The sequence below is a fragment of the Pygocentrus nattereri genome, chromosome 8, assembly GCF_015220715.1.
Source record: "Pygocentrus nattereri isolate fPygNat1 chromosome 8, fPygNat1.pri, whole genome shotgun sequence".
Lineage (NCBI taxonomy): Eukaryota > Metazoa > Chordata > Actinopteri > Characiformes > Serrasalmidae > Pygocentrus > Pygocentrus nattereri.
The window spans coordinates 13,400,009-13,424,793 of NC_051218.1; the positions used below are offsets into that span (position 1 = coordinate 13,400,009).

The following is a 24,785-nucleotide window of genomic DNA, read 5'->3' on the forward strand; positions in this document are numbered from 1 at the left end:
TTGGCCTGGACAGGCGGTTTTTCTACCTGTTTTCCGACAAGTCCCACCTCCTGCGTTATTATTGGTTAGTAGTTCATAGCCAATCCCTGCGCAGCAGGTCTGACCGATGGCTTGTGAGCGTCAGAGCCATGTAGAGGTGAGCGTGTACTATTAGCCAATCCCTGCGCAGCGGGCGGGGCTTATCTGGATACGGGTGGGAAAAAATAACGTGAGAATGGGAGTCGGCTGGAGGTTGCGTGTACTCCAGACGGTGAGGAGTTAGGGAGGAGGGTCTCTCTTTCTCACCGGTGCTGCTGTCTGCCAAAGGGCTATGGATGCAAGTCAGCTGCCTACCGGTAATTTTATTAACACACATTTAATTTCTCGACCTTATCACGCCTTATATGAGCGCATGCTGCTCTCGTTGCAGACTGACTCTATTGTGCCTTCGGTTACCTTGTTCATCTTTTTCAGTGGTCATGGAGGCCAGTGGAGACGAGGAGGGAGAGGCTCATAGAGTGAAAACTGAGGTAAAGGATGCTTAGGCTGGGATTTATAAACCGCACTTAAGTTCATTTGGAATATAGTGCTTAGGCTGTTACATGTAGGAGCCCCTTTGTTAGCATCATGTCGAGTTTCTTTAAGGCTACATGCCCCTCGCTGAGTGAGCTAACCGGCATTTTGATTTAGTGAGGGCACGGTGACACCCTTCTGCAGCTGAGAGGTTTTTGTGCATCATTTGATTCACTGCACAGCAGCAGACCGCATTTCTCTATTACTGTGGGCTCTACATTGACACAAAGCTAACAAGCATCCTCGATATCTCTAAAACTGTCTTTTCTGGAAGCACACTTGGTTAAATGTGGCTCTTTTCAGTGCTATTTTCCCTCAGAGGCAAAGGCGGCCTGGTGAAGTTGAAATCCTCATACACGTGTACATGCGGCGTCTCAGTTTAAGTATCAGTTTAATTCGATTTTTGTGAATATATGAATAGCTCTGGGCTACAACGACGAAAGATGTAAAAATGGGGAATATTCCACCTATTTCAGATTTCTGTTGTTCAGTTATTTTAGAGAATCTCTGCTGCACAGGATGTCAGTCTAAAACGGCTGCTTTAGTTTGGGAACTGCCTCAGTGAACTGACCTCTCGGTCCATTTGTGCCTGGAAATGACTGCACATCTAAGCATCTCAGCGCACACAAATATCCTTCAGCATCTTTTTTTTTTAATTCCTCAGTGCATGAGGCTTACTGAAGAGAGAGATGAGGCTGAAAGGCAGCTAAAGCACATTAAAAGAGGTAAGTTTTTCTATTACACTGACTACTGAGTCAGTGGTGTAATATTGCAAAACTAATAGTTTGGACATTTGAAAGCTGTCCAGGTGTCAGAATTGGCACCGATTTTCAGCGTTAGAGGGCCTAAATCTTGTAGTTTTCTTGCATGTTATTTTCCTCCATTAAATATAGTTTATATACTAAAAACAGACATTGCTCATTTGCACATGACACTTTCCACTCCCTCCCTCAGTATGCTGTTTTTGTTACTGTGCCTTTAAGACCATATGTAAATTGTCACTGTTCTGATTGGCTGTTCTGTATCATGCCTCATTCAAAAAGAAGTCCAGGCTGACATACTCCTTATAACTTCAGCGTGGATGGGCTCAACACCACCGTAGGCTTAATCTCAACAAATTAGTGGCCCAGAGAACACCTATGTTTTTTTTTCATTATGAAATAACATTTTGCTTTATCCTGAACTGGCCATTGTTTATTCAAAATATGGCAAAAACTATCAACAAAATATAGGCACTTGTAGTAGACCGTGAAATATTACATAGAAATTTATTCTAAGATAAAAATTTGAAAAATCCCCAAGAGGTAGATCTTTTAAAACTAGACACTTTGTATCTTTTCTTTGCTGCAAGCTCATTCATTCTTCTGATCGATTTTTTTTTTTTTTTTTTTTTTTTTTTTTTTTTTTTTTTTTTTTTTGGTACAAGTGTTTATATAGGTTGAGCTGCAGTTAAAACCCAGCTAGTGTGTTTGGTGATATGACTGGTGTGGTAGAATTGAGGTGTAACTGCTGTCCCATAGGTTGTGGTAGTGGGGGCTGGTGGATGTGCACATATTGTTGCAATGCATACTGGGTATTGTAGTGCAGGGTGTTGTGAAACAGGCTAATATTAATAGAAAATTAAAATAAGCCCCATATGTCTAACACAAGGCCTGTGGGCGAGATCAGGCCCACAACAAAATCCTATCCATCCTGCAGACCTTGTGTTTGGCATATGGGGCTTAATAGACGGATGTGTGTAAATGTGTTGGTTTATGTGTCATCACAAAAACAGCATATTTGAACTGTGCTATTTATTTCTACTTCGTTTCCGTGTACGGACTGAGGAGTGAATGGTATTTTTTTTTTTAAACGTACATACATCAGACATTAAGCTCTTTTATTTCAAAGGGTGAAAAATTCTGTTTTTCATAATTTGGGAATTTAAATTAGGATGGCCCGGTGATTAGTGATGTGACTAAGTCTTCAAAGAAACTCTTAATTGTAATAGGAAGAAAGCTCCTGTGTTTGCCCTTGATTTTGTCCCATATGTGCTGTTTTACGTTTATGTGTAAGGAATATGCAGCGGTATGTGGTTTTAGCTGCAACTTTATTGCCAGGCATCCTTTAAAACTTTTGGAAAACATGGAAGGCAAATATTCAGTATCATACACAAGTGCCTCTTTAAAGTACCATACCATTCAGGACGCTGTCAGCATCCATACTTTTACTTAAGGTAGCCATAAAAGACGATCCCCTCATTAGATTTGTCCTCGTAATCTGACAGTTCGTGCCTTGTTTGGTGTCACCTCCTCCCTAACCCATCTCATTATCTCTCTGCCTCCAAGCTGTCCTCTAAATGAGCCTTTATTCCCAGGTGTAAAATGGTATCCCAGTCCCCATGACTACTAGGAGCCAATGGATTTTTGTTTTGGCGATGTGTCTTAGATCTGCTTAGTGCCAGTGTAAGGAAGTATAGGCGCCTCTAAGAACGCTTCTTGCTAATGCTCAAAGTGCACTCTGAGGATCAGTGGTTGGAACAGGCTCTGCACTCAGGTGATACATTTATACTTATTCTTAAATGTAGGATTTTCTGTTGCGTCAAGTAACAAGTAATTCTAGTAGGTGAAGCTGTTTTTACACTTGGCTGTAACTGAAACGTGTGATTACTTAACACATTACATTAGTACATCTGTAGCCTCTGTAAGATTAGTTTGTATAGAGTAGTAGAGTTAAGAATATTGGAGTTTTGACAAGCAGTGGTGCTCCATAACCTTTTATCTTTGCCAAAACGAGTGTGAATCTGATGTTTAGATCCCTAATCCTCAGTGTTGTCTTAAAACCCCAATTGGGGTTTTTAGTCTGTACATCTGAAACACGCCCATAAGTTTTAACTGCTGCTAATGTTGATTGCATTATAAAGACCATAAAGCTATAAAAACATTATAAAGAGTTGAGACATTGTGTATATATATTTATGTATTGCTTGAATGCAGTTTAAGTTGTAAGCTTCCTTTTGCCCTGTGCTGTTTCTTTTTGAATGTTTGTCCCATCTCACCATATATAGCACAGTTGTACGCAAACGTCGGTGGCAGTGGTGAAATGACATGATTGGTTGATTTTCTGAGTATAAGTTAGCACTTTTGCCACAGAGAACATACATTTTAATGCACAATTACCATTTACTTGCTGAATTTCACACATTATAAAAAAATAAAACACAAAATGTGGCCTGTGCAAAACTTTGGGCATATTTTATCTTAAAAAGAAATTAGGCACTAAGAATAGCAGAGAATTGCCATATTTGCGGAGGATGTGTTAACTTATTTTCACATAGAAAATCAATAAAACATAATTTCACCAGTGGAATACAAGCTTTTACATATGTCTGTACAGTGGCTCATCAGGATATGTTGTATGGCTTAATAGATCTCAGGTCTCAGTCATCTGAAGCCCCAGACTCTATCTGAAACAATCAAAGCTTCCTCCTGGAATTGTCCTCATCCCCCAGGGGAGGATTACTAGACTATGCTACACATACAGCCCTCATATATGCCATGCTTTTTTCTTTGAATTATTTAAATCTCCAATTATTAATTATTCACTAGTTGAAAATGAATGGCGGTTATTGTCATTCCAGTTGTCTTCTATCTATGGCTGCTTCTTTAGCATTCCATATATTCCATAACACTGTGAGGTTAATGTTATAAATGAATTTTAGTCTTTAGACATTAGCCTCTTTGCTTATGTGAACATTTTTTTTACTATATTTTACACAACTTTTGTCTCTATGATATCTTGAAAACCATATGCAGTAGGTCAGCTCATTGGGTCATCCACAGTTAGCATAGTTCTCAGCAGTGTCTTACATGACTCTGCAAATGTCAGTGTGGCTTGTCCCAGTTGCAGACGTACAGGACAGTTGTCCTATGCTGGTTGCACGTGATTGGTTGGAGTGCTGTTTGATGATTGGCTGCTGCAGGGAAACTGCTGCCGAGTATCTGGGAGGCACATGATCTGCGTCTGGCAAAACAGCTGCTTCCCACCTCGTTCCTTGGGATGCCTCAGTGAGCCTTAGTTTTAGTTCTTCAATCATTTATCTAGTAAAAAACATTTTTCCACCACATTTTTTTGTCTTGTACCCAAGTTTAATAAATGAAAAATAGAAACAATATTATGACTATTCTGTGCATTTTAGTGAGTGTAAGCTTTTGTGAGTGGAGATGAGAGATGGCTTAGAATGGATTAAAGGGTGTTAGCATGGAGTGCAATTACGACTCCAAGTGCAAACAGAATTGCACAGTGATTAACAAGAAACTCTTCTGATTTATCAGCACAACCTAATCGCTGTAATCGAAAAGGGGGCTGGATGGTACTTTCAGCCAGTACTAGCTCAACACAGCCCCAGTGACAGAATAATTCCTTCTGTGCCTGAAAGAGTGCTGGTGGGCCATGACCCCCTGTTTTTGTCTCAGTTCTGCTGGTTTTATAAAGCCATATTTTGCACATGCAGCACAAAGCATTTGCTGACCTAGAATCTCTTCTCGGTAGCTAGGCCTGGAGCTGAGCTCTGCCGGTCAGTCATTAGGGAGCTAAATGAGCGGGACCAATGTCCAGGGAGGCTTTGTTAGGGCACAGAGACCCACCCCTTTCAGTGGGTGAAATAACAGTTCAGCTGGATCTTTGTGTGCCAGCAGGTGCATCCCTCTGACTCATCTTACTCATTCTGCAAAGCATGACCCACAGCCTAGCTTGCTTAGGTTAAATGGTTTGCTTTATTAACAGCTCCTGATATAACATGGCAATATGCCACAGTGATGGTAAAAACTCACTAACCTTGGTTTGAAGAACGTAATTCTGTTATTGATGTATTTCGTGCAAACCATACATCACATGTATTGTATCAAATATATATGAGACAGTTCTAGAAACCCTGCCACTCGATGCAGCAAGCACATTCAGACCACAGCTTCAGGTTTCAGACACCAGTAAAAACAGATTCAGGTCTTGGGGAAAAGATGAGTAAAAACGTGCATTGATACATCAGGTGAAATGAGGAGCTTCAGATGGGCTCAGGTGAAATGGCAGTCTGGACCAAGACCTTGTAGCCAAACCATTTCTGTGAAAATGGCAATGCCACTGTTTCTTATGAGGTTTATTACAGTTTCATGGGCAAATAGAAAATATGCTCGTGCGTCAGTTTCAGGGTTAAGGTTCGTCTCAAGTTTATCAGACTAAAAGTTGTTACTGTTGCTTATTTTTATTCATTTAAACATTTTAAACATTTTTACTGATATTATTACAGTTATCCAAGTAAGAGTAGTTATTTAACAGTGAGCATTCTTCCTACATGTTATTAAATTTAGCAGAGACAGCTTAAACAATGGTGTATATATAAACAATGTACTCTGTACTTCCAAGCTTGCACAATAATACTACAGAAAGAAAGTCTACATAAACAGTTGTATGTCTCTAAGGCTGGTTTGGACATTTATTTGCCTATGTAGACCACACTACCAAATAGCAACTACCAACTACTTAAAACTGTGGTCCTACAGCAAAAAAAAAACAAGTATTTATTAAGACCCAAATTTATTTATTAGACCCATAGTATTAATTGTAATAGAAAAAGCTCTTGATATATATATATATATATATATATATATATATGTGTGTATGTATGTATGTATGTATATATATGTGTGTATGTAATTTATAGGGTACTTTCTAGTAGCTGTCTAGAGGTGGGTGTCCCAAACCCTAACACCCTTTCAACTTGTGAAAAAAAAAAAAGAAAATCATTTTTTTTTCTAGTTCTTTAGTGTTATTTTTGAAAAGATCTTCTAAAGTGTGGTTGAAAGATTTTGATCTATCTTACTGAAGATACCACCAGTCCTTTGTGAGAAGTAATGTTATGTTAGCTATAGTAAAATGTCACAGTAAAAGAAAAGTAAATAAAGCATTTTTATAGAAAAATATCAGATCATTATCAGTATCAGTTGATGGCATCAAGATATCAGAAGAGAAAAGGTGGTATCATGCCATCGCTAGCATACATTTTATGTTTCATGCCAATGCACTGTAATAGTGGTTGCTGAGGGGGACAACTGAATCAAGACTATCCCATCAGATTGTCCAGTTGTGTTTATCTACATTCTTGACAGATGACCGCAAACATGCAGATGGATGGAACCAGATGCTTTGTAGGATGTGCATTTAATTTCCTTAGAGATTGCTACGTACTTTACTAATGGTTATTTGAATGTTCTCGGGTTTCAAGTAGTGTCTCTTCAGAACTAACAGAAGTTATTGTTTTGTAGTTAAATGGGGATGGGTGAAAAATGACCAAATATGATGAATCAAGCCTCGGTTTCCACTCAGCTTCTCCAAAAATGGGGCATTTTCCTCTGTCTGCTGAAGTCCTATCACATGAGCAGCATAGCCAGACTGTGGTGCAGTGCAGTCCACTCTGCATATATCATAGGAAATATTGAAGTTACAGGAGCATCTTTCTAAGTGCTTCTGCTGCACTGGGGCATGAGCAGTAGCACAGTTGCCACTTTTGGCATCTATTTAAATTTAAATCATGTTTTAAATATATAGAGCTCACTTTATACTTTTCACAGCCTGGAGGCTGGAACTTCTGCAAGGCATTTTGTTAGAGGCAACTGCTTGTTTTAGCATCTCTGGCAATATGTTTTAAACACTTGCTTATCTTTCACGTTACACAGGAATTCATGATTGTTTAAGGCTTGTCTAAATATTGATCTATTTCTGTCTTTACAAACGGTTAAAAGAGAACTGTTTTATGCTTTCATGATGTGCAAATTTGCTGTATCAAAAGAAGTGTAAAAAACGCTTGTTGAAGAAATAAAATGAGATGTATTCAGCAGCAAGGCCTCCAAGCAAGCTGATGTATTCCAATCTAGCTGCATGCTGAGAAGAGCATCCATCATGCATTATTCAGCAGCTGCATTGTGAAGAAACTGATGACTTAGAGCTCCTTTCATCTTCATTTACTCTCATGGAAAGTGGATCCAGAATCACTCACTGACCAGAGAATCAACTCACTGACCAGAGCATCAACTGCCATCACTCACTTACACACTGTAACACATCCTTATCATTCTGGGGCAGTATTTATATGGAGACAGGCTAAGCCAATGGTTTCCACTTTCTGTTTATGACCCATACTTGCACACTGCTAAGGTGTTCTGCTGCTTCCTGAACCTTTAGAGCTGGGCTGCCCAAAGTGTGGCATGTGGGCTTGGGGTTTGATTTGGCCCATCCCCTCACCCAATGAGGAAACCAGTGTATTTTGTTCTTATGTATAACTTATTAAAGTCTTGACATTTATCTGTATAGTTGTAACAGGCAAATCAGAAGCAGTTTTGCCATGCTTCAAAGATACTGTCAAAAACTATGAACATGAATAATTTTTTATTCAACATTTCACATATTGTGCCATGGTAAAATGTTAAACAGGACCAATTACACTGTCTCTGTATGCTCAGAAAAATATAAGCAATTTGATTTGTATTTATTTCTCACTTGCAGCTCATTGAAACAAGCAGAGATATTTGCATTATGTTTAATAAAATAATTTTTAGGCCATGCTACACTTGGGTTTGTAAGTAGAAGAAGGAATATTTATTATGAAATATATTGTGCTTGCAATCTTGTTTTGCAGGAAGAAAATCATTGCTTACATTTTTGCCATTTTTTTTATTGCTTTTTTTTTTTTGTTTCCACATCAATCTTGAACCTGTCAATACAGAATTGAAAAATTGAAAAGTAAATAATTAGATAATTTTTCAATTAATTCAAATTCTAAACGATCACTCCTCCATGTACTGTGAGGGTAAAAGCACAATTTAGATGCATGAATGTTAACCTCACAGCAGTGTGTTTGACTGGAGCAAGAGTGGAACCCTGCAGAGCAGACACTTGTACATGAACTGGCTTGACTTTGCTATGACATCTGATCCCCTGTTGTGAGCTCTCCATGGGGTGTAGAGTTACTATAGTGGGATCTAGTGACAGCAACAGTATTAATGCTGTCAAAATTGTTGAGAGGCCAGCTATTGTGAACATGTAACAGATAACCTTGTTAGTGGTTTCTGCTTATGTAGCAGTGAAAAAATAGGATAGTCTTTCTTCACTCTACTTATCTTCAAATATTCTTGTTTCTTCTGCACCTCAAATGAGTAGCATATCTCAATATCTGTACCTAATACACAATTAATTTTTCATGCTTGTCTTTTCTTAACCTAAAAAAACAAACACTTCACATATTTTTGTCCCTTCATTTAAAGATGTGTACCTACAGGTAAATAAGACAGAAGACAAAATTGAGCTATTGAATGCAGCAGGTGTGTTATTATAGGTTATAGGCACTTATTAAAACTGCCTTTTGGTTTTGTCTAGTTTCCCAAATGGTGATTGAGGAGGTGAGCGTGCTGCAGACGCAGCTGGAGATTGAGAAGTCGTGTCGGGAGAACGCTGAAGCACTGGCTACCAAGGTAAAGCACCCACAGTTTACTCTGCACTAAGCTGACAAACAGCTGTCTCTCTCAAAAAATCACAAAAGTTTGTATTGTAATCTCTGCAGATATGTCTATACACCAAGAATTCACTCTAACTGAATAAGAAAATAGTACAGCATATTGTTTTCTGGTTGCACTTGAAAACTGAATTAGGGTTCCCACACAGCAGATGTTGTGAGTTTGGTTTCTGGGATAGTTGACTGTGTAATGTTATTTTGCACACTCTCAGCTGAACTGTGAGAACAGGAAGCTGAAGTATCTGAGCCTGTCATCTCGGCCATGTCTGGATGAGTTGCTGCCCAGTATCTCCGACTGCATCTCCCTGGAGGAGGACGCCGAGCCACAGGATCACAGCCCGGACCCCTACGCCCAGTACCAACAGCAGGTCAAAGGTACACTACACGGTCTCCCTGGCTGGTTTAATGCTCGAAACGTAAGCATGGCACATTACATCCGAGGTTTTGTTTCTTACAACAGCGATGTAAGACTTTTTTCTTAAAATATAAGAAGTAGCATTGCTGAGTCAGGAGAAAAAGAACACCCTAAAATATTACGCTTGTACACTGCTTGAGGTACCCTGTAAAGTTTGAAATAATAATTTAAAAGTCAGAAATGTTGGGTCAGATTTTGCAAGAGGTTTTCAGACCACACCATAAGTCTTTATGTATTAATGACAGCACAGGTTCAAAAAGAAGGTCTGGCACAAAATACAATTGGCAAATGCAAAACATAACATTATACTGAAGATGATATGATGATAATAGTAGATCATTTACATCATTGACTTACATCCATGTTGTTCACCAAGTCTCATCTAAGCTTTCTTTGAATAATCTTTGGATGAGCTCACAATTATCAGATTCATCCTGGGTTAAAAGGGTCTAGAGGACATCCAACATTGCAAAATGCTCTTCTATACAATGCATGCAATTACACATCACAGTGGGTTTGGGCAATATGGCAAAATCCAATATCTCAATAGTTATGAAACATCTCATCTTTCTGAGGTTTGATAGATGGAACGGCCCAGCAGTACCACATTAAAAAAAATCTAAATTATGAGTACAGCTCTTTTTCTTTTCACATAGTGTGTTGCGCTAAAAACAGTTAAACAGGTCTAATTATGCTGTCTTTGTCATGAAACCTGAATCATACTGTGGTGTATTGTGATGTAACTTATCACAATATGATAAAATATTGTCACATTGCCCTCCTCTACTTCAAAACAGTATTACTGTCTTATCAGCTGAATTTTGTTAGATGGCTACAATTTGTGATCTTTTTATTAACCATCATTTATTTGCACCATTATGTTGGTGCTGAAAGACCTGTGTATTGCAAAGGATCTGTACATTGCACGTAAAAGGATTGAGAATAGACTGACACTCATTGCTGTATATTTAAAGCACTACTGTTTTTTTCATAGATCTTCAGGAAACAGTGAACACTTTGCTGGAGGAAAAAAAGCAGTTAGCCTGTCAGTTACAGGAGCAGCAGAGGCAGATCGAGGAGTTGACAGCACTTGTAAGTGGTGCACCGATTGTGCTTTTGTCACTGTAGGAGAATGGGCTCACTCATGCTTGGCATAGCTGTGGACAGGGGCTTCGGTGTGCGCTACATATATGAACCTTTTCAGTAATGAATGAGTATGTAAAAAAGCCTTACATAGCCTTCAGTGTATATCCTCAAGTGTTATGGGAGATTGAGCAGAATTTATTTTAATATTTCATTTGACCCAAGCCTGTTCTTTAATTTATAGTTAGTGTTTTTTTTAACTCCTTTACTGTTTCACAGACTGAAAAAGAGCAAGCAGAGATGAAGGAGCTTCACAATACCATTGAGCAACAAACCAAGACCATCAAGAGATTCAACAGAGGTACATGTGCTTGTGCTTCCATTTAGTTCTGAAATGCTTTGACTACTGATAATCTCTGACCTGTTCTGTTTTGATGAAGTACCATCAGTGGGCCACATTTTTCTTCAGTGGAGTCACGTTCACGCCTTTGTCTCAGTATGACATCATTCTGGCTTAGTTGCCATACATCTGGCATCTGCCTGGGAAGAGAATCATTTCCTCTCGACCCACTCACTGGTCACCATTAAACGCCTTGATGAAATTAACAGTAGGACACGGACTAGGAATTCCCTCAGCTGTGCCTGGGGAAATGTACTTTAATTTGCTCTCCATTTGACTCCCTCCCCTGCAGTTGTGTTCATATAGACTGCAGTGGTTTTGCTGGAGTACAGCTCTCACATACCAGGTGTTTTGCCTAAAAGTAAAACCCCCACTCAGCATGTGTGGCTGTCATCTCCTCAAGACTGAGTGTCTCAATATGACCATGTGTTCAGTGTCCATGATGGCTGCTCATGAATACGAGGGGCTGAAGGAGCAGCTGGATCTGGAGCAGAGCCTGAGGCAAAAAGCAGAGACCTATGCACATGAGGTATGGCATTAGTCCAGATTGAAAATATAGACATCATAGGAGTGTACAGCTCTCACTTCACAGCAATACAGTTAGATGATGATTCTTTAGGAAATTAGTCACTGTATCATGAAATCTCACACTTGAATGTACACAATAAAAACAATAATCTCAGCTTGTCATAAAATATAATCAGATCACAATTGATCATAACATTCCAACATGGATAAAGTTAAATCACTATGTTCATATCAATGCGTCTATGCTTTTTCATTTTATTTTTGCTAGTTTATATATACTGATTTTCTAAGTACCTTCTGATGAGATATTTACTGAAATGATCATTATTTCCTTTGGACACAATTTTAAAAAAAAATACATTTTAGGCCAAAATCTTATCACCAGACTATTGTAAAACAGTTTCTGAGGCATTAGACAGAATATTGTCACTGTCCAAAAAAAAAAAAATGGCAGCTTTACAGAAGAATGCAAAAACATTCTTTACTTTTAATATAAGTTAATGTAAAGAGGTTTCATTGCAAGCCATTTTGGAGCCTTTCTGTTGTTCCATAAACATTTCATGTAAAAGCTTTGTGTGAAGGAGGTTTTGATTAAGCTTGGACAATAATGTACACTTGCACAAAAATACAACAAGTGCACATGACAGAGCTATAGCAATAATCACCAGCCCTCCTCCTGGAGATCTACTATCCTGCAGAGCTTTGTTGCAACTTGCCTCTAACATGCTATTCCCCCTTACCTAATAAAAGCATCTGATCCAGCCACTCAGAAACTTCTGAAGAAGTTAAGTAGATGTTGCAGGTGTGGCTGGGTTGAAACCAGACCACACATGAAGGTACATATCCAGGACCAAGGTTGGTGACCGCTGCTCTGTTGTTTAAATGGATTAGAGTCCATGTACAAAAAGAATGGTAAACTAAATGCAAAGCACTAAAACATCAGGTAGAATTTGAACAAAAAAGAAAAATAATTTGCATCATATTTACACTTATTTGAATGATTGCGAAGACTATTTCAAAGCATTAAAAGTTCATATCAGCACTACTGCAATTCTCATTTCTGATTTGAGTTTCTCTAGAAAGCTGCATTTCACATGAGAACATTTTGTTTACATCTTGACAGTTTAGTTGTGCAGAAATATTGAAAAAATTGGTGGAACCTTAAACATTATAATCTGTAGCTCATTTATGTTCATGCTAATGTTGAATCTCTTCTTAGGAGTGGCAGTTACTCGCCTTGTTATCCTTTACCAGCAGACCTGAATTTGTTTCCAGCCAAAGTGCAGTGAATGATAGAAATGTGCTAAACCACAGCAGTATTCATCTAAATTTGGGTGATTTCTTTTGAGGTTGTTTTTTTTTCTTTCTTTCTTTTTTTGGCTTATAGATGCTGGTGCAACAAAAAGAGGCAAACCGGCAGAGCATGATTCTCCTGCAGCAAGCAGACCCCAGTGTTCAGCTGCTCAAGGCTTTGGAGGATGTGGCTAATGTAACCAAAACACTGGAACAGGAACGGCTGCAGCACCAAGAGAAGGTAGACAGTACTTACACTCTGAATTTTCATGTCAGTAATACATTTATATCATACCTGCTTAATGCATAATGGGATATTTTAGGGTAAAGACTTCATAATATTTGAAGAAAAAAGCTAGCACTGAATAAACATTAAAATTAAAACTGCATCTCTGATGTGCACAAAGCCTTGTGGATCTGTCAGTATTGTGTTTAGCTCTGAAGACTTACAGTACAAGTATTTTATTCTGTTACTGAGGATTGGGCACAAGCTGCTCTGCGTTTGCAGCCTCAGCAGATAGTTAATTTCCTTGAGGAGCCACAACAAATGAGAGGATGTGGATAAAATAGGAGGCTGGCTACGCCTCCAAAACTGCACTGTGTTAATTACAAACCCCAGCACATCAGAGAAGAAATCTGGGGGCTTGACAGCTCTCAGATAAGATCAAGGATTAAGTATTGGAGACTTATGAAGAAGTTGCAGCCGAGAATTTCCAGATGCAGATCATGACTTACTTACACATGATGTTCCTGCATAAATATTTTCAGACATAAGCCAGGGCTGATGAGAACAGGCTGAGAAAGGAATCAGCTGTTCCCAGAAGGTAGTCAGAGTGCCATAACGCCTACAGTAACTCATACTGCAGCTCTATTCACAGAACTGCTTAGAGCAGGTGTGGTGGGTCATCAATCAATGAATAGATCTGCAGCTACTCAGGACTTGGATTAAACTTTTTGGACAACATTCAGTCAATATGCTGCATCATTGAAATACTATTTACAGTGCTTCACTTTGTGCTTAAACTTTGAATGTTTGAGTCTGAACTTTTTGCTAATTGTTGTATTTGATCTAAGGCCAATGTAGAGCAAACTCACAGAACTAACTGATTGAAAAGTTTCAGAAGTATTCTCTTCCTGTCATTAATAAGACAATTTTGTTGCTGCATTTTATATCCTACATCTTCCCATATACTTTTACCTTAGATCCACTTACATTTGTGCAGGTTCATGTACAAGAAAAATATTTAATTTTAACATTACCATTTTCCAGCCTCTCTTCATCCCCTAGAATTAAACAGGCTGTTGTTGCTACTTTGTCTTTAAATGCTCCTTCGAACTTCAATATGAAGGTGATGCTAAACTGCTGTAGGCTGAGTAGGTTTAGATGACATCACAAAAACAGTGAATTCAAAAGAGGCTGTTTTTGCAGTTTAGTTTCCCTATATGGACTGTATAGACTAGGGAGTGAATGGCACACTTTGAAATTTTAACAATGTTTACATACTACATTAGACACTTTTATTTTAAAAAATGTTTTTTTCTCTGATATGGGCCCTTCAAATAACAATAATTTGGGGTGGGTTTGTGTAACTGTTGTGTCTTGCAGTGCTTCATGTCATCCTTTCATTTATAGCTTCCATTGACATGCAAATTAATTCTGATTCACAGTTACTAAATGCTCATCTCCCTTTCTTTCCCTGTAGGTAAAGACTCTGGAGGCTGAGCTGGATCAGTGTGCCTTGCGGAAGCAACTAGCACAGCTGCAGAAACAGCTGGAGTTGCTGGAGGAGGAGAAAAAAGAGACAGAGGAGCGCTTGCAGGAGGAAGTGAAGAAGTGCAGCACCTTAGAAAGCAGAGGTGAGCTCACATCCTGCAGCTCAAGCAGAACAGGCTCAAGTCACAGTGTCACTTATAGTGACATGCAAAAGTTTAAAAACCCCCAGTCAATTTTTTTTTTTTCCAATTTTCTGATTGACAATAAGAAAATAATATTGTCTACAGGGAATAAACTGGCACTGTGCACAAATAGTTTATATTTATTTGCTAAGTTTAACATTGGAAAAAAGACATTAAATATAAACTGGGCCATAACTTTTGCACATACCATATTTTATGCCCCCCGCCGCCAGTGTGTTAAATTCAGCAAATACATAATTGTGCGTTAACTTGTGCAGACGTGTTCTCTGTAGACTTGTATTTATTTACAAGATCAACAAAAAATATAATTCGACAAGGGCACCAAATCTTTCTCAAAAAAGTGTGGGTGTTTGTTATATATTCTACATTCAGAAAGTAAGACTGAATGATGTCAGAATATTAAAGCCAGTTTTATTTTGGAACATTCTATAATATTATAATATAATTCAAATTATGTGGTTTTCGTCCGGATCAATCTGCAATTTATAGTCAAGTCTGACAGTATCATAGTACTCTTATAATAATAGTACACAGTTTGGACAAAAGTATTATGATAACTACACATTACACCTGGAGGCCAAATTCAGACTCCTCCATCAGACTGACAGATAGAGAAGCATGACTCCCTCCACAGAATACATTTCTACTGCTTCACAGTCCAGTGTCATTGTGCTTTAGACTAGTACTTTAGGCCATTGTGCATTTTGACCTTAGGCTTGTGTATAGCTGCTTGGCCATAGAAACCCACTCTGTGAGTTTGCGTGGTCTCCTGCTTTAGACTGTTGTTGCTCCTTGGTGCTTCCATTTCACAATACCACTTACAGTTGACTTGAGCAGATCTAGCATGACAGATTTCACAAACTGACATGTGGCATATGACAGTGCCATGTTTAAAGTCACTGAGCTCATCAGTATGACCCAGTCTACTGCCAGGGTTTGTCGATCGAGATTGCATGGCTATGTGCTTAATTTTATCCACCTGTTAGCAAAGGGTGTGGCTGAAACAACTAATATCAATAATTTGGAGTCCCAATACTTTTGTCCATATAGTGTACATGAGCTTCTGTAATTGGTTGAACCTGGAGCTCCCTCAGTCAAAAACATTGATTTTTAAATACATGGTGATTTTTGAAAGTTTTAAATGACATCATTACTCATTTTCACAGTATTGATTCTAAACATATTAGATACATTTTCTTTTGAGAGTGAGTTTAGAGACACCGCAGTCGTCCCTTCTCTTGTCCTGCTGCTGTTCAGCATCTAATGGTGCATTAAGAGAAAAATCTGTGTTGGAAATGTTAAAGGCAAATCATAGGAAATCGTATTACTGCTCCGGAACTATTTTTGAGTGAGGCACTGTGTCACTTAGTGATAGGTAAAGGTGGTGGTGGTAGTGGGAGTTGAAATATGATACTTCTGGTTAATATTATTTTCTCTATCCATTATTGTTGACACATTGCCAGAAATCAGAAGATGTTCTAGAAGTGGGCAGAAGTATTACATTTTGACAGAAGATTAAAGGAAAACGAGAATTTTGTCCTTTAAATGACATCTTGAATCATGCAGGGATGTCAATTAACTGCTGTCCTCCTCAAGTAAGAGTTTTGTTTTAGGAGAAGAATTATGAAAATATAATATCAAAACCTACTAATTGACATGGCCCTGTGCTGTGTCATTATTTAGTGTGACATCTGTCACTTAACGCTCGTGTACATCTGGGCTATGACCTTTTAATGCAGGTTGTCTCATTGGCTCTTTTGTGGAAAATAAACAGATACATTATATATGGGTGGGAAATATGACCATGTTTATTGCTGTTGGGACAAATTGTCACATTGTCATAGTAAACCTGTGAGTTTATTTTAGATATTGTCAGTACTTAAAGAACATTGAAATGCATGTTTCATCACAAAGAGAGCATAGTGAGGCCTGTTTAACTGGACTTGCAGTAAAGTGCAGTGTGACGCCACTGTTGTTTTTGTCTGCTTCAACTCATCAAACTCCAGAAAAACGTATTGTGATGCATATTGTGTATCAAGAATGAACTATCATGATATATTTTTGTGACATCACTCACTCCTAACTTTATCAGCCAGTCCAGTTGCTTTCAAATGACACTAAAGGATCTCCTCTGACAAAACAAATCAATCTCAAAAAAGAGTACGCTGCAGCTTTCATAAAATTAGGAGAAACCCATCCCTGAGAACAATGAAGCAACATTTGCGATTCATGCTATAACTACAGTAACGCCTCATTGTTTCCACAGTGAAAGAGCTGCAGGAGTCTCAGAGGACCTGTGTTTCAGCCTCAGGTCCATCTCCTGGGACCGCACCTCCCCCTGCACCTCCTCCCCAGCCTCCTCCGCCTCCCCCACCCCCTCCTCCCCCTCCTCCCCCACCCCCTCCCTCTCGCTGCAACCCCCTCAGGTACTGCTCCACTTACTGCACCAAAGCAATGCCACACATACTGTTTGTCTGTACTCTCAGCTCCTACTACACAGAGCAAATGTATTTAATGACTCGGCTGACTTAGTCAAATGTTTATGATCTGTTGTGGTTACAAGCTATTCAGGTTGTGGTGTTAAGAATTAACAATACTGCAGCAGTTACAGTGTTTGATAACAGACATGAATCCCTTATTCTGACATGCCTGAATCTTCTCATTATTCTAATTTCATTGTATAAATAGCTCCCTCATTGCAATCATGAGGAAATCCTCCAAGGGTGGAAAAGGCTCCCCGAAATTAGAGCAGGCTCCAGGTAACTTTACTTTTGGCTTCATGCAGTCCAAACAGCACCTTTGTATGTGTTGTCCTTACCTGCCTCCTATTCTGACCTTACCTGACAAATGCTGGCTCCTCTCTGTGCAGTGAATGAAGCTGTGGACGATGTCAAAGTGAAGGCTGTCAATGAAATGATGGAGAGGATCAAACATGGGGTGGTGCTCAGGCCTGTGAAAGGACAGGATACAAAGGTGAAGCTCAGTGTATATTATTATTATTATTGTTGTTGTTATCATTATTATTATTATTATTATTAATAATAATAATAATAATAATAATAATAATATTCAATTGTCTAGTTTTGGAGTCTTTTTAACCATTAGAAGGCAACATTTTCATTTTTTTCGATATTAAGTAGTAGTGGGCGATATGGGCAAAATATATATCACAATATAATTAAGATCATTTATAGTTTTGGTACATATATCACATTAGTGTATTTAGACTTATTTTTTCAAATCAAAACATTTTGGATACTTAAGTAAACCTTTTTGTAGATTGACAATGGGATATTATACTGGATGTTTCTTCACTTTTAATAAGAATCATATCTAACAACTGAAGTAAATCTGAAATATTTTTATTGGGCGAAATAGTAAAAACAAATGAGCAATATACAGACCAATGTCAATATTGCTTTCTAACCCTAAAAAGATAAAAGAGTGTATGTAAAGCACACTGTGTCTTCTCTGAGCCAGGCAAAACAACCAAAAGTCATTTCTCATACTTGTATCTCTATAACCGATCTACTACCATTAGACACTTCTGAAATTCAGTAAATATCACAAGCCATTCACAGTATCAGTTTTTGATGAGAACCTGTGGTGTCTGCGGCTACTACTGCCAAGCCATGACAAAAATGTGCAAATATAAAGGATTTCCTTCTACAATACAAAACTGCATAGGAATAATTTTTACCAAATTCAAATCTTAATAAAATACCTTCTACTTAGAAAGACAAATATGGCATTGATTGATAGTTTAGAATCTGCACCTTTGGCTGATTTTTTTTTTTTTTTTTTAAATGCTTGTTTCAATGAGCTACAGACAGAAATAATCAATAATGAATCATATAATGTTTTATTACTGATGATAACTTCTGAGAGTTAATGCTTTGTGTGTTGCTGTGTGCTCCAACTCAAGAGCTATAATATTGTGTCTGTTCTGCATTACATGTTTCCTGCTGAATTGATCCTGTCATATGCAGAGATTTGGCACAAAGGTAAGTCTGCCACTTTATCATTAAACTCTTGGTATCAAAGGTGATGCATTAATAATGCACTAATAGGTAAAAGATAAATGCCACAAATCTTTAATGCAACTGTGTCAATTTGTTTACCATTAAAATACATTGAACCTTAAGTATAATTTACAAGCAAAACACAGTGTTGATGTGGCAATATCAGTAATTTCTAGACTACACTGCTCTGTGCTTTCAGGAGAGTTATAGATAATTCAGTGAGCAGCAAAATACACAAAACTAAGATTAAAGTGAGTAATATAGTGATTTGAGAGCATGAGGCTACAATCATGCAGGAGTTGAAATGTGCACCTGCTGTTGCTTTTCCAGGACAGTTATGAGACAATTTGGAATATACTGGAAATACACTGCTTTTCAAATGGGATATAAATCCTCTCTTTGGGATCAAATTTGAACAAATAAGGTTAGCTACACAAAAACATGCAATCAATCTTGATTCATTTTTCATTGTCTTGACAGCGCTACATAAATGCATCAGATTAGAGTAGAAGACAGCTCTGTGTTTGTCACACATGTCAAAAAGAGTATTAGGGCATGTGAAGGTGGTTATGACCTTAAAGTTCTCTTTTTCATTGAAAAGACACAAATGAAGAAAGCACATGGTAGAAATGGCTCATTGGTCATTCTCCCTGAGGAATGGTGTAGTTATTAAGGCATTATTGTATGTGGACATCTCATAGACAGAGAGAGTAAATCGACTGTTTAAGGCATTGATTGACTGGGCCACCATAAAAACACTCACTGGGGCTGTAGGAGTTAAAATCAATAATGCGGACCAGTGGTCAGGATTTTAATAGCTACCATCTGTGCTCTGTTTCGGTTCCAGATACAGCCCCACCCCTTTTTTTCTGTATCATCCAGCTATACCAAAATAAAAGAAGTTGATGGAAAACTATTTTAGATGTTGGTAAAAAAAGAAGCATTATGCTGCTGTTTGTCACAGTATTGCAGCACTGTAGTGGCCTGAAATGGCAGATATGTGCAACTTGGCATTATCTCTGCTGTTCTTCTGTTCAGCCGCAAAATCCAGCCACTGAGGAGAAACACCAGGAGAGCGCAATGGAGGAGCTGAAAGGCATCCTGGTACTTCAACTGATTAATGACTGCATTTCATTTAATCAATATCTACTTATGTGGGCTTTCATTGTACCTGCTTTCCTCCTTTATGGAGATGTTAGCGTTGTTACAGTTCCATGCATGTATATTAATAAATTATTATTGATGATGTAATAAATGTGAAGGTACCCGGGTAGGTGTGTGCATGAAAGCGCTCATTTTTTCCTGTTTGGCCTCTCAGGACCCAGTGAAAAAGAGTCCCAGTCGTGGATTCCAGGAAACATTACCCATTAAAAAGGACAGTGAACTGGAAGTGATTCTGAGGAGGAGACGCAAGCAGGCCTGTGATCCTGCTGCAGCAGGTAATATCAAAGAGAACAAGCATCTTTAGAATAACAAAGTACTGAACTGTAGTTGATGGAAAACACAATTTATACAAAAAAAAATCAATAATCTTATGATTGTTCATATAAAGTTTATATGACACAGAACATGCGTTCTGTGTCATATATATTATATTATGAGGTTTGTTTCATGAATAATACGACTCGTGCAGATTTGTGTTTTCAACATGTTCCAGTTCTCATTCATCCACTAGAGGGCAAAATATTGTAACTCCTTATAATGTTCACAGTACAAAATCAGGGCTGTAAGTTTGCTGAAGGAGAATTTCATCAATGTTTTTTAAAATTGCTGCTTAGTTCAGTAATTAACATAGTCATTTTGAGTGGTTTGATGTGAAATGCTCTGTTCTAAAGAATCTTGCTAAGTCAGAATTGTTCACATTGGTGGTGATAGGAACCTGACATCCAAATGCTAATAGAAGCGATATCACAGAAAGTTGTTACATAACATTATGAATCCATTACCTCATGCCTGAGAAAATACATTCATGGCAGAGAGTTGCATGCACAGTAGAAGGCAAAGTAGAACCCCAAAAAACTTTATGTTCCTCGGATTTAGTATTATTTTATCATTGTCAACATTACATATAAAAACTTAAGACAAGTAGGTTCACTGGTCATTTTGCATAGTAAAATATGTAACATGGCTGTATTTGCATTGTAGACAATGTGAGCCCTGGTTTCTGTCACCAACACTGTAAAATAAAATCTGTAGACATTTCTGTATGATGAACCATTTTACATCAAACCAAGCCAAAATCAGTGTAATTCTCCTTCAATGCTTAGAATGTGACTTTAATTCATTTAATTCTAAATCATACACTGTATAAGATTGCAGTGATGATCCTAATAGCATTTCTAACCATGGTTACCCAAATATGTAAAGTCTTTGCTGGTTGCTTAATGAAAAGTTCAGTTTTCTTATGTCTTTGTAAATTTAACCCCTTAACCTGCAGGCATGTTATTCATATCAGCATTATTCAGTGTTGTAGTTATGTAGTAACTACAATGAAACTAATATACATTATGTAGTCATGAGAGTGAGAAAATGAAAATGGGCTTAAGGGATTTAAGGGGTTAATCCAACCAACTGTTTCTTCATAAACAGTCAGCCAAACTCATCGTGCTCTTCTCATGCCTTTTTCTGCAGATGAGATGGATGGTCAGATCAGTAAGGTCTCTTCATCTGATAGCCTAAATGGTCGGCATAGTTCTGACTCTGGTAAAGACACAGATGGGCCGGGCAGCAGCTCCCTCTCGGGCAGTGAGGCTGGCTCCAGGACCAGCTCAGACTCAGGCAAAGAAGCAGCCACAGCCCGCAGGAGCTCAGACTCAGGCACAGAGCCTAGTGGAACCAAACAGAGAGCTTCTGTCCACAGGTCTCTCTCTGAGAAAAGGCCTTCCGAACTGGTTACCAACAGCTCCTGCACCCGGTAAAAGCCACTTCCACTGGCACCATTAAACAGTACAAAATGAATGTACCCTCAGCTTCTTGGTGGACATGAAATTGGTTTATGCCAGATAAAGTCATAACTGTAGGAGTTTCTCAGTTCTCAGTAATGCACTAGTGCTATGAGGCTGATATCACTAACAAGTAATGGAAGCTTGTTATACCATTTAGTATCATGCATACTGCATGTCTAAGGCTGCGTTCAGATGGCAGATTGTGACAATTGAGAGCTGATGATTATTTCAATCACTAAAGTGCAGTTTAAGTAAAAATAAAATGCTAAAATATAAACAAACAATATGAGCCAACATGATCACTTACCTAAAATTTGATCCCATTAAAATCAGTATTTGTATGTCACATTGTTGTGTGTTGTGTTATATTGTTCGCATACACCAACAGGCCACTTCATTAAGCACAACTACCTTGTATCTACTCTCTGTGCATTTTATCAGCTCCACTTACCATATAGGTGCACTCTATAGTTCTACGGTATTTACAATTACAGCAGCACCACTTTGTCTGATCCACTCATACCAGCTTAAAACACACTAACTCACCAGCACCACATCGGTGTCACTGCAGTGCTGAGAATGATCCACCACCTAAATAATACCTGCACTGTGGTGGTCCTGAGCATTGAAGAATGGGGTAAAAGGGAGCTAACAAAGTATGCAGAGAAACAGATGAACTGTAATTGCATAACTTCAAAGTGCACCTATATGGTAAGTGGAGCTGATAAATAATGTAGATACAGGTGGTGAAGTGGTGGTGAGGTATAAACATACATTTTTGTATTTTTTTTTTTTCTTCACCTAGGCTGGTTTCATCAAATCATTGGCCTTTTCATATATAAGGCTCAGAAAGTCTCATTTTGTGTTACAGAGCACAGAACAATGAAGAACAAAAGAAGAGCAAGCAGCCTAATGGAATCAGCCACCCCGCACAGAACGAGGGCCTGCAGGCCACGCTCAGCTCCTCGGCAGACGGCCCTAACGAAGCAAATGGCAGCATGGATGCTGAGTGTTAACAGCAAGCAGCACTAGCAGGACAGCTGCAGTATTTGCACAGAATCTTGTTTTGGTTTTTCACTTTATTTATTCCAAATTCCACAAACATACTTGGAAAATATTCAATTCTAGGTATTCAGTACAAAGGCGTCTGATGCTGTGGGTGCATATCTACTCATGGATCACTTAGTATTTAACATTTTCTTTAGAAGCATCCTGCATCTCGAGAACTTAAAGGTAACCCACTCTATTCTTGTTTTAAAAATGAACATTTGATCCTATGTGAATAGTCTGTTTGAAACTGGGTCCGACCAGAACAAGTACAATGAACTTTAAAAAACTCCTGAGATTTAAAATGCAGCGTATGAAATGCATTGCTGACAATATCTTTCCAAAGGAAACATTCATACTCAGATTTACCATTCAGTAGGATTTTTGATTAGAAACATTTCATAACAACACTGGTCTTCTCTCTATTTGAGTAGCTATATATGACTCCTTTACTGGGGGTTACAGTAATCATTTTGAAATTACCCAGCCACAACTTTATCCTTACACTCGCCAACATTTCTATTAGTGCTGAATGATACGGCCTAAAAATGACATCACAAGATGATCTTTATCTGAGCATGCGCTATATGGTAAAAAAAGATCTAGCAACACAAGAACTTCACAGAACACATGCTATTGACACTGTTGTTGCTGTTGAGAGGTTTAACCCTGCTGTTTTAGCCTAATTACCACAAAACCTCAAGTTGGTCATTAGCTCATCTAGCTGTGAAGTGCCTAAAGGACATTAAGGCCTTAAAACCTTGCTTAAAGGCCTTGTTTGCAAAATGTAGGTCAATATAATGCAATTTAGCATCAAAGGCCAAGAATCCACCATATAACATCTTTATATATGTAACATTTCTGACATCCAGTTTCATATCGCAATAACAAAAGGCTATACATCATCGCATTGCCCAGCTCTGCTTTCTAGATTTTCAAAAGTGAACTATACAGTAAAGATCATTGTTTACAATGCAAAAACTCAATCCTGAATCAGTCTGAGATCAGTACTGCACATCAAGGTACTTTTGCTGTTATATCTGAGGCTCTGTCCTCATAAGATGCAAATATAAGCCATGCAAGTGCTCTGATTGATATGGATAACCATGAAGGAGATAGATGAGGGTCTATTCAGTCTACCTCCTCCTAGACAAACTCACCTCCTAGCGTATATTTAATTGTACAGGTTATTTACATCGTAAAAATGTGAACACCCTTAAGGAGTGACATATTATCCTCTAATGTCTTCCACCTGTGTTTCCCAAGTTTTTTGCACTGCAGTGAATTCGCTGCTTGAGGATCGTATGATAGTTGCTTTTCACATTTGTGTTGAGGTAGAGCTAGGTGGGCTGTGAGGTTTTTTATAGCCCCCCCTCCCAATTGATGGATGCTATATCATCTGCTAATTGTAATGGTGTGCAATAGCCAAGACATTTAGTTCAGATGATCACTGATTTCACAGAGTGATCCTGCATCAGCCTGAAGAGAATTTGACTGCTCTTTTGAGGTTTTATTACTACACCCACTGAGACCCGAATTCTAATGTACGTGGCACATTAAAACTCTCTGTATGGTTTTTAAGGTAAAAGTTAAAAGATCAAAATGAACTGACCCAAGTGTTTACGGCCTTACTGTAACACCATTCGGTTCCTTTCCGCCTGCTTGCCGTGCAGGCTTATCTCTGTAGGCTGTAAGAAGTTGAGGACCCACTTGGGATTTTATCTGACTGTTGTGATCTTAAAATGTGTGTGTGTTTTGAAGCTACAAACAAATGAGTGCACCTTTTTATTTAAAAATCATGTTATTCTCCTGCACCGTACCTTTTAAACTGGACTGAATAAACATGAAAAACGACTACTTTTTTGTAATGTGATATTTCTGTTTGTGGATCCAAATGGCTGCACAGTCTCCATCACCTCAAACGGTCTGTCGACCAAGACTTGGTTGGTGTTTGAAGTTTGCTTTAGTGAAGTAAGGAGGCTAATACAGACATGTATTTCATCCCATAAGATTTTGGGTTACCCAGACTTCCATTATTTTT

At 38.3% G+C, this 24,785-nt stretch overlaps 1 protein-coding gene across 1 annotated transcript; it reads left to right on the plus strand.

Moving 5' to 3' along the window:
* The first annotated feature begins 200 nt into the window (after positions 1 to 200).
* Positions 201 to 24,601, plus strand: shtn3 (shootin 3). Its single transcript, XM_017690057.2, has 18 exons — positions 201 to 335; positions 454 to 509; positions 1,217 to 1,277; positions 8,959 to 9,053; positions 9,307 to 9,469; positions 10,504 to 10,601; positions 10,872 to 10,953; positions 11,427 to 11,521; positions 12,908 to 13,054; positions 14,517 to 14,670; positions 16,997 to 17,156; positions 17,419 to 17,489; positions 17,600 to 17,703; positions 18,720 to 18,734; positions 19,791 to 19,856; positions 20,071 to 20,191; positions 21,384 to 21,666; positions 22,569 to 24,601. Exons 1-18 carry the CDS (start codon positions 311 to 313, stop codon positions 22,711 to 22,713), a joined length of 1,941 nt encoding a protein of 646 aa, XP_017545546.1. The 5' UTR covers positions 201 to 310; the 3' UTR covers positions 22,714 to 24,601.
* Positions 24,602 to 24,785: the final 184 nt, after the last annotated feature.

Bases quoted from the DNA above. Each gene is read 5' to 3' on its own strand.
- shtn3 (XM_017690057.2), top strand. From the start codon at position 311: ATGGATGCAAGTCAGCTGCCTACCG. The intron at 14,671-16,996 runs GTGAGCTCACAT...TTGTTTCCACAG, and splicing joins CAGCACCTTAGAAAGCAGAG to TGAAAGAGCTGCAGGAGTCT. The intron at 17,490-17,599 runs GTAACTTTACTT...CTCTCTGTGCAG, and splicing joins GAAATTAGAGCAGGCTCCAG to TGAATGAAGCTGTGGACGAT.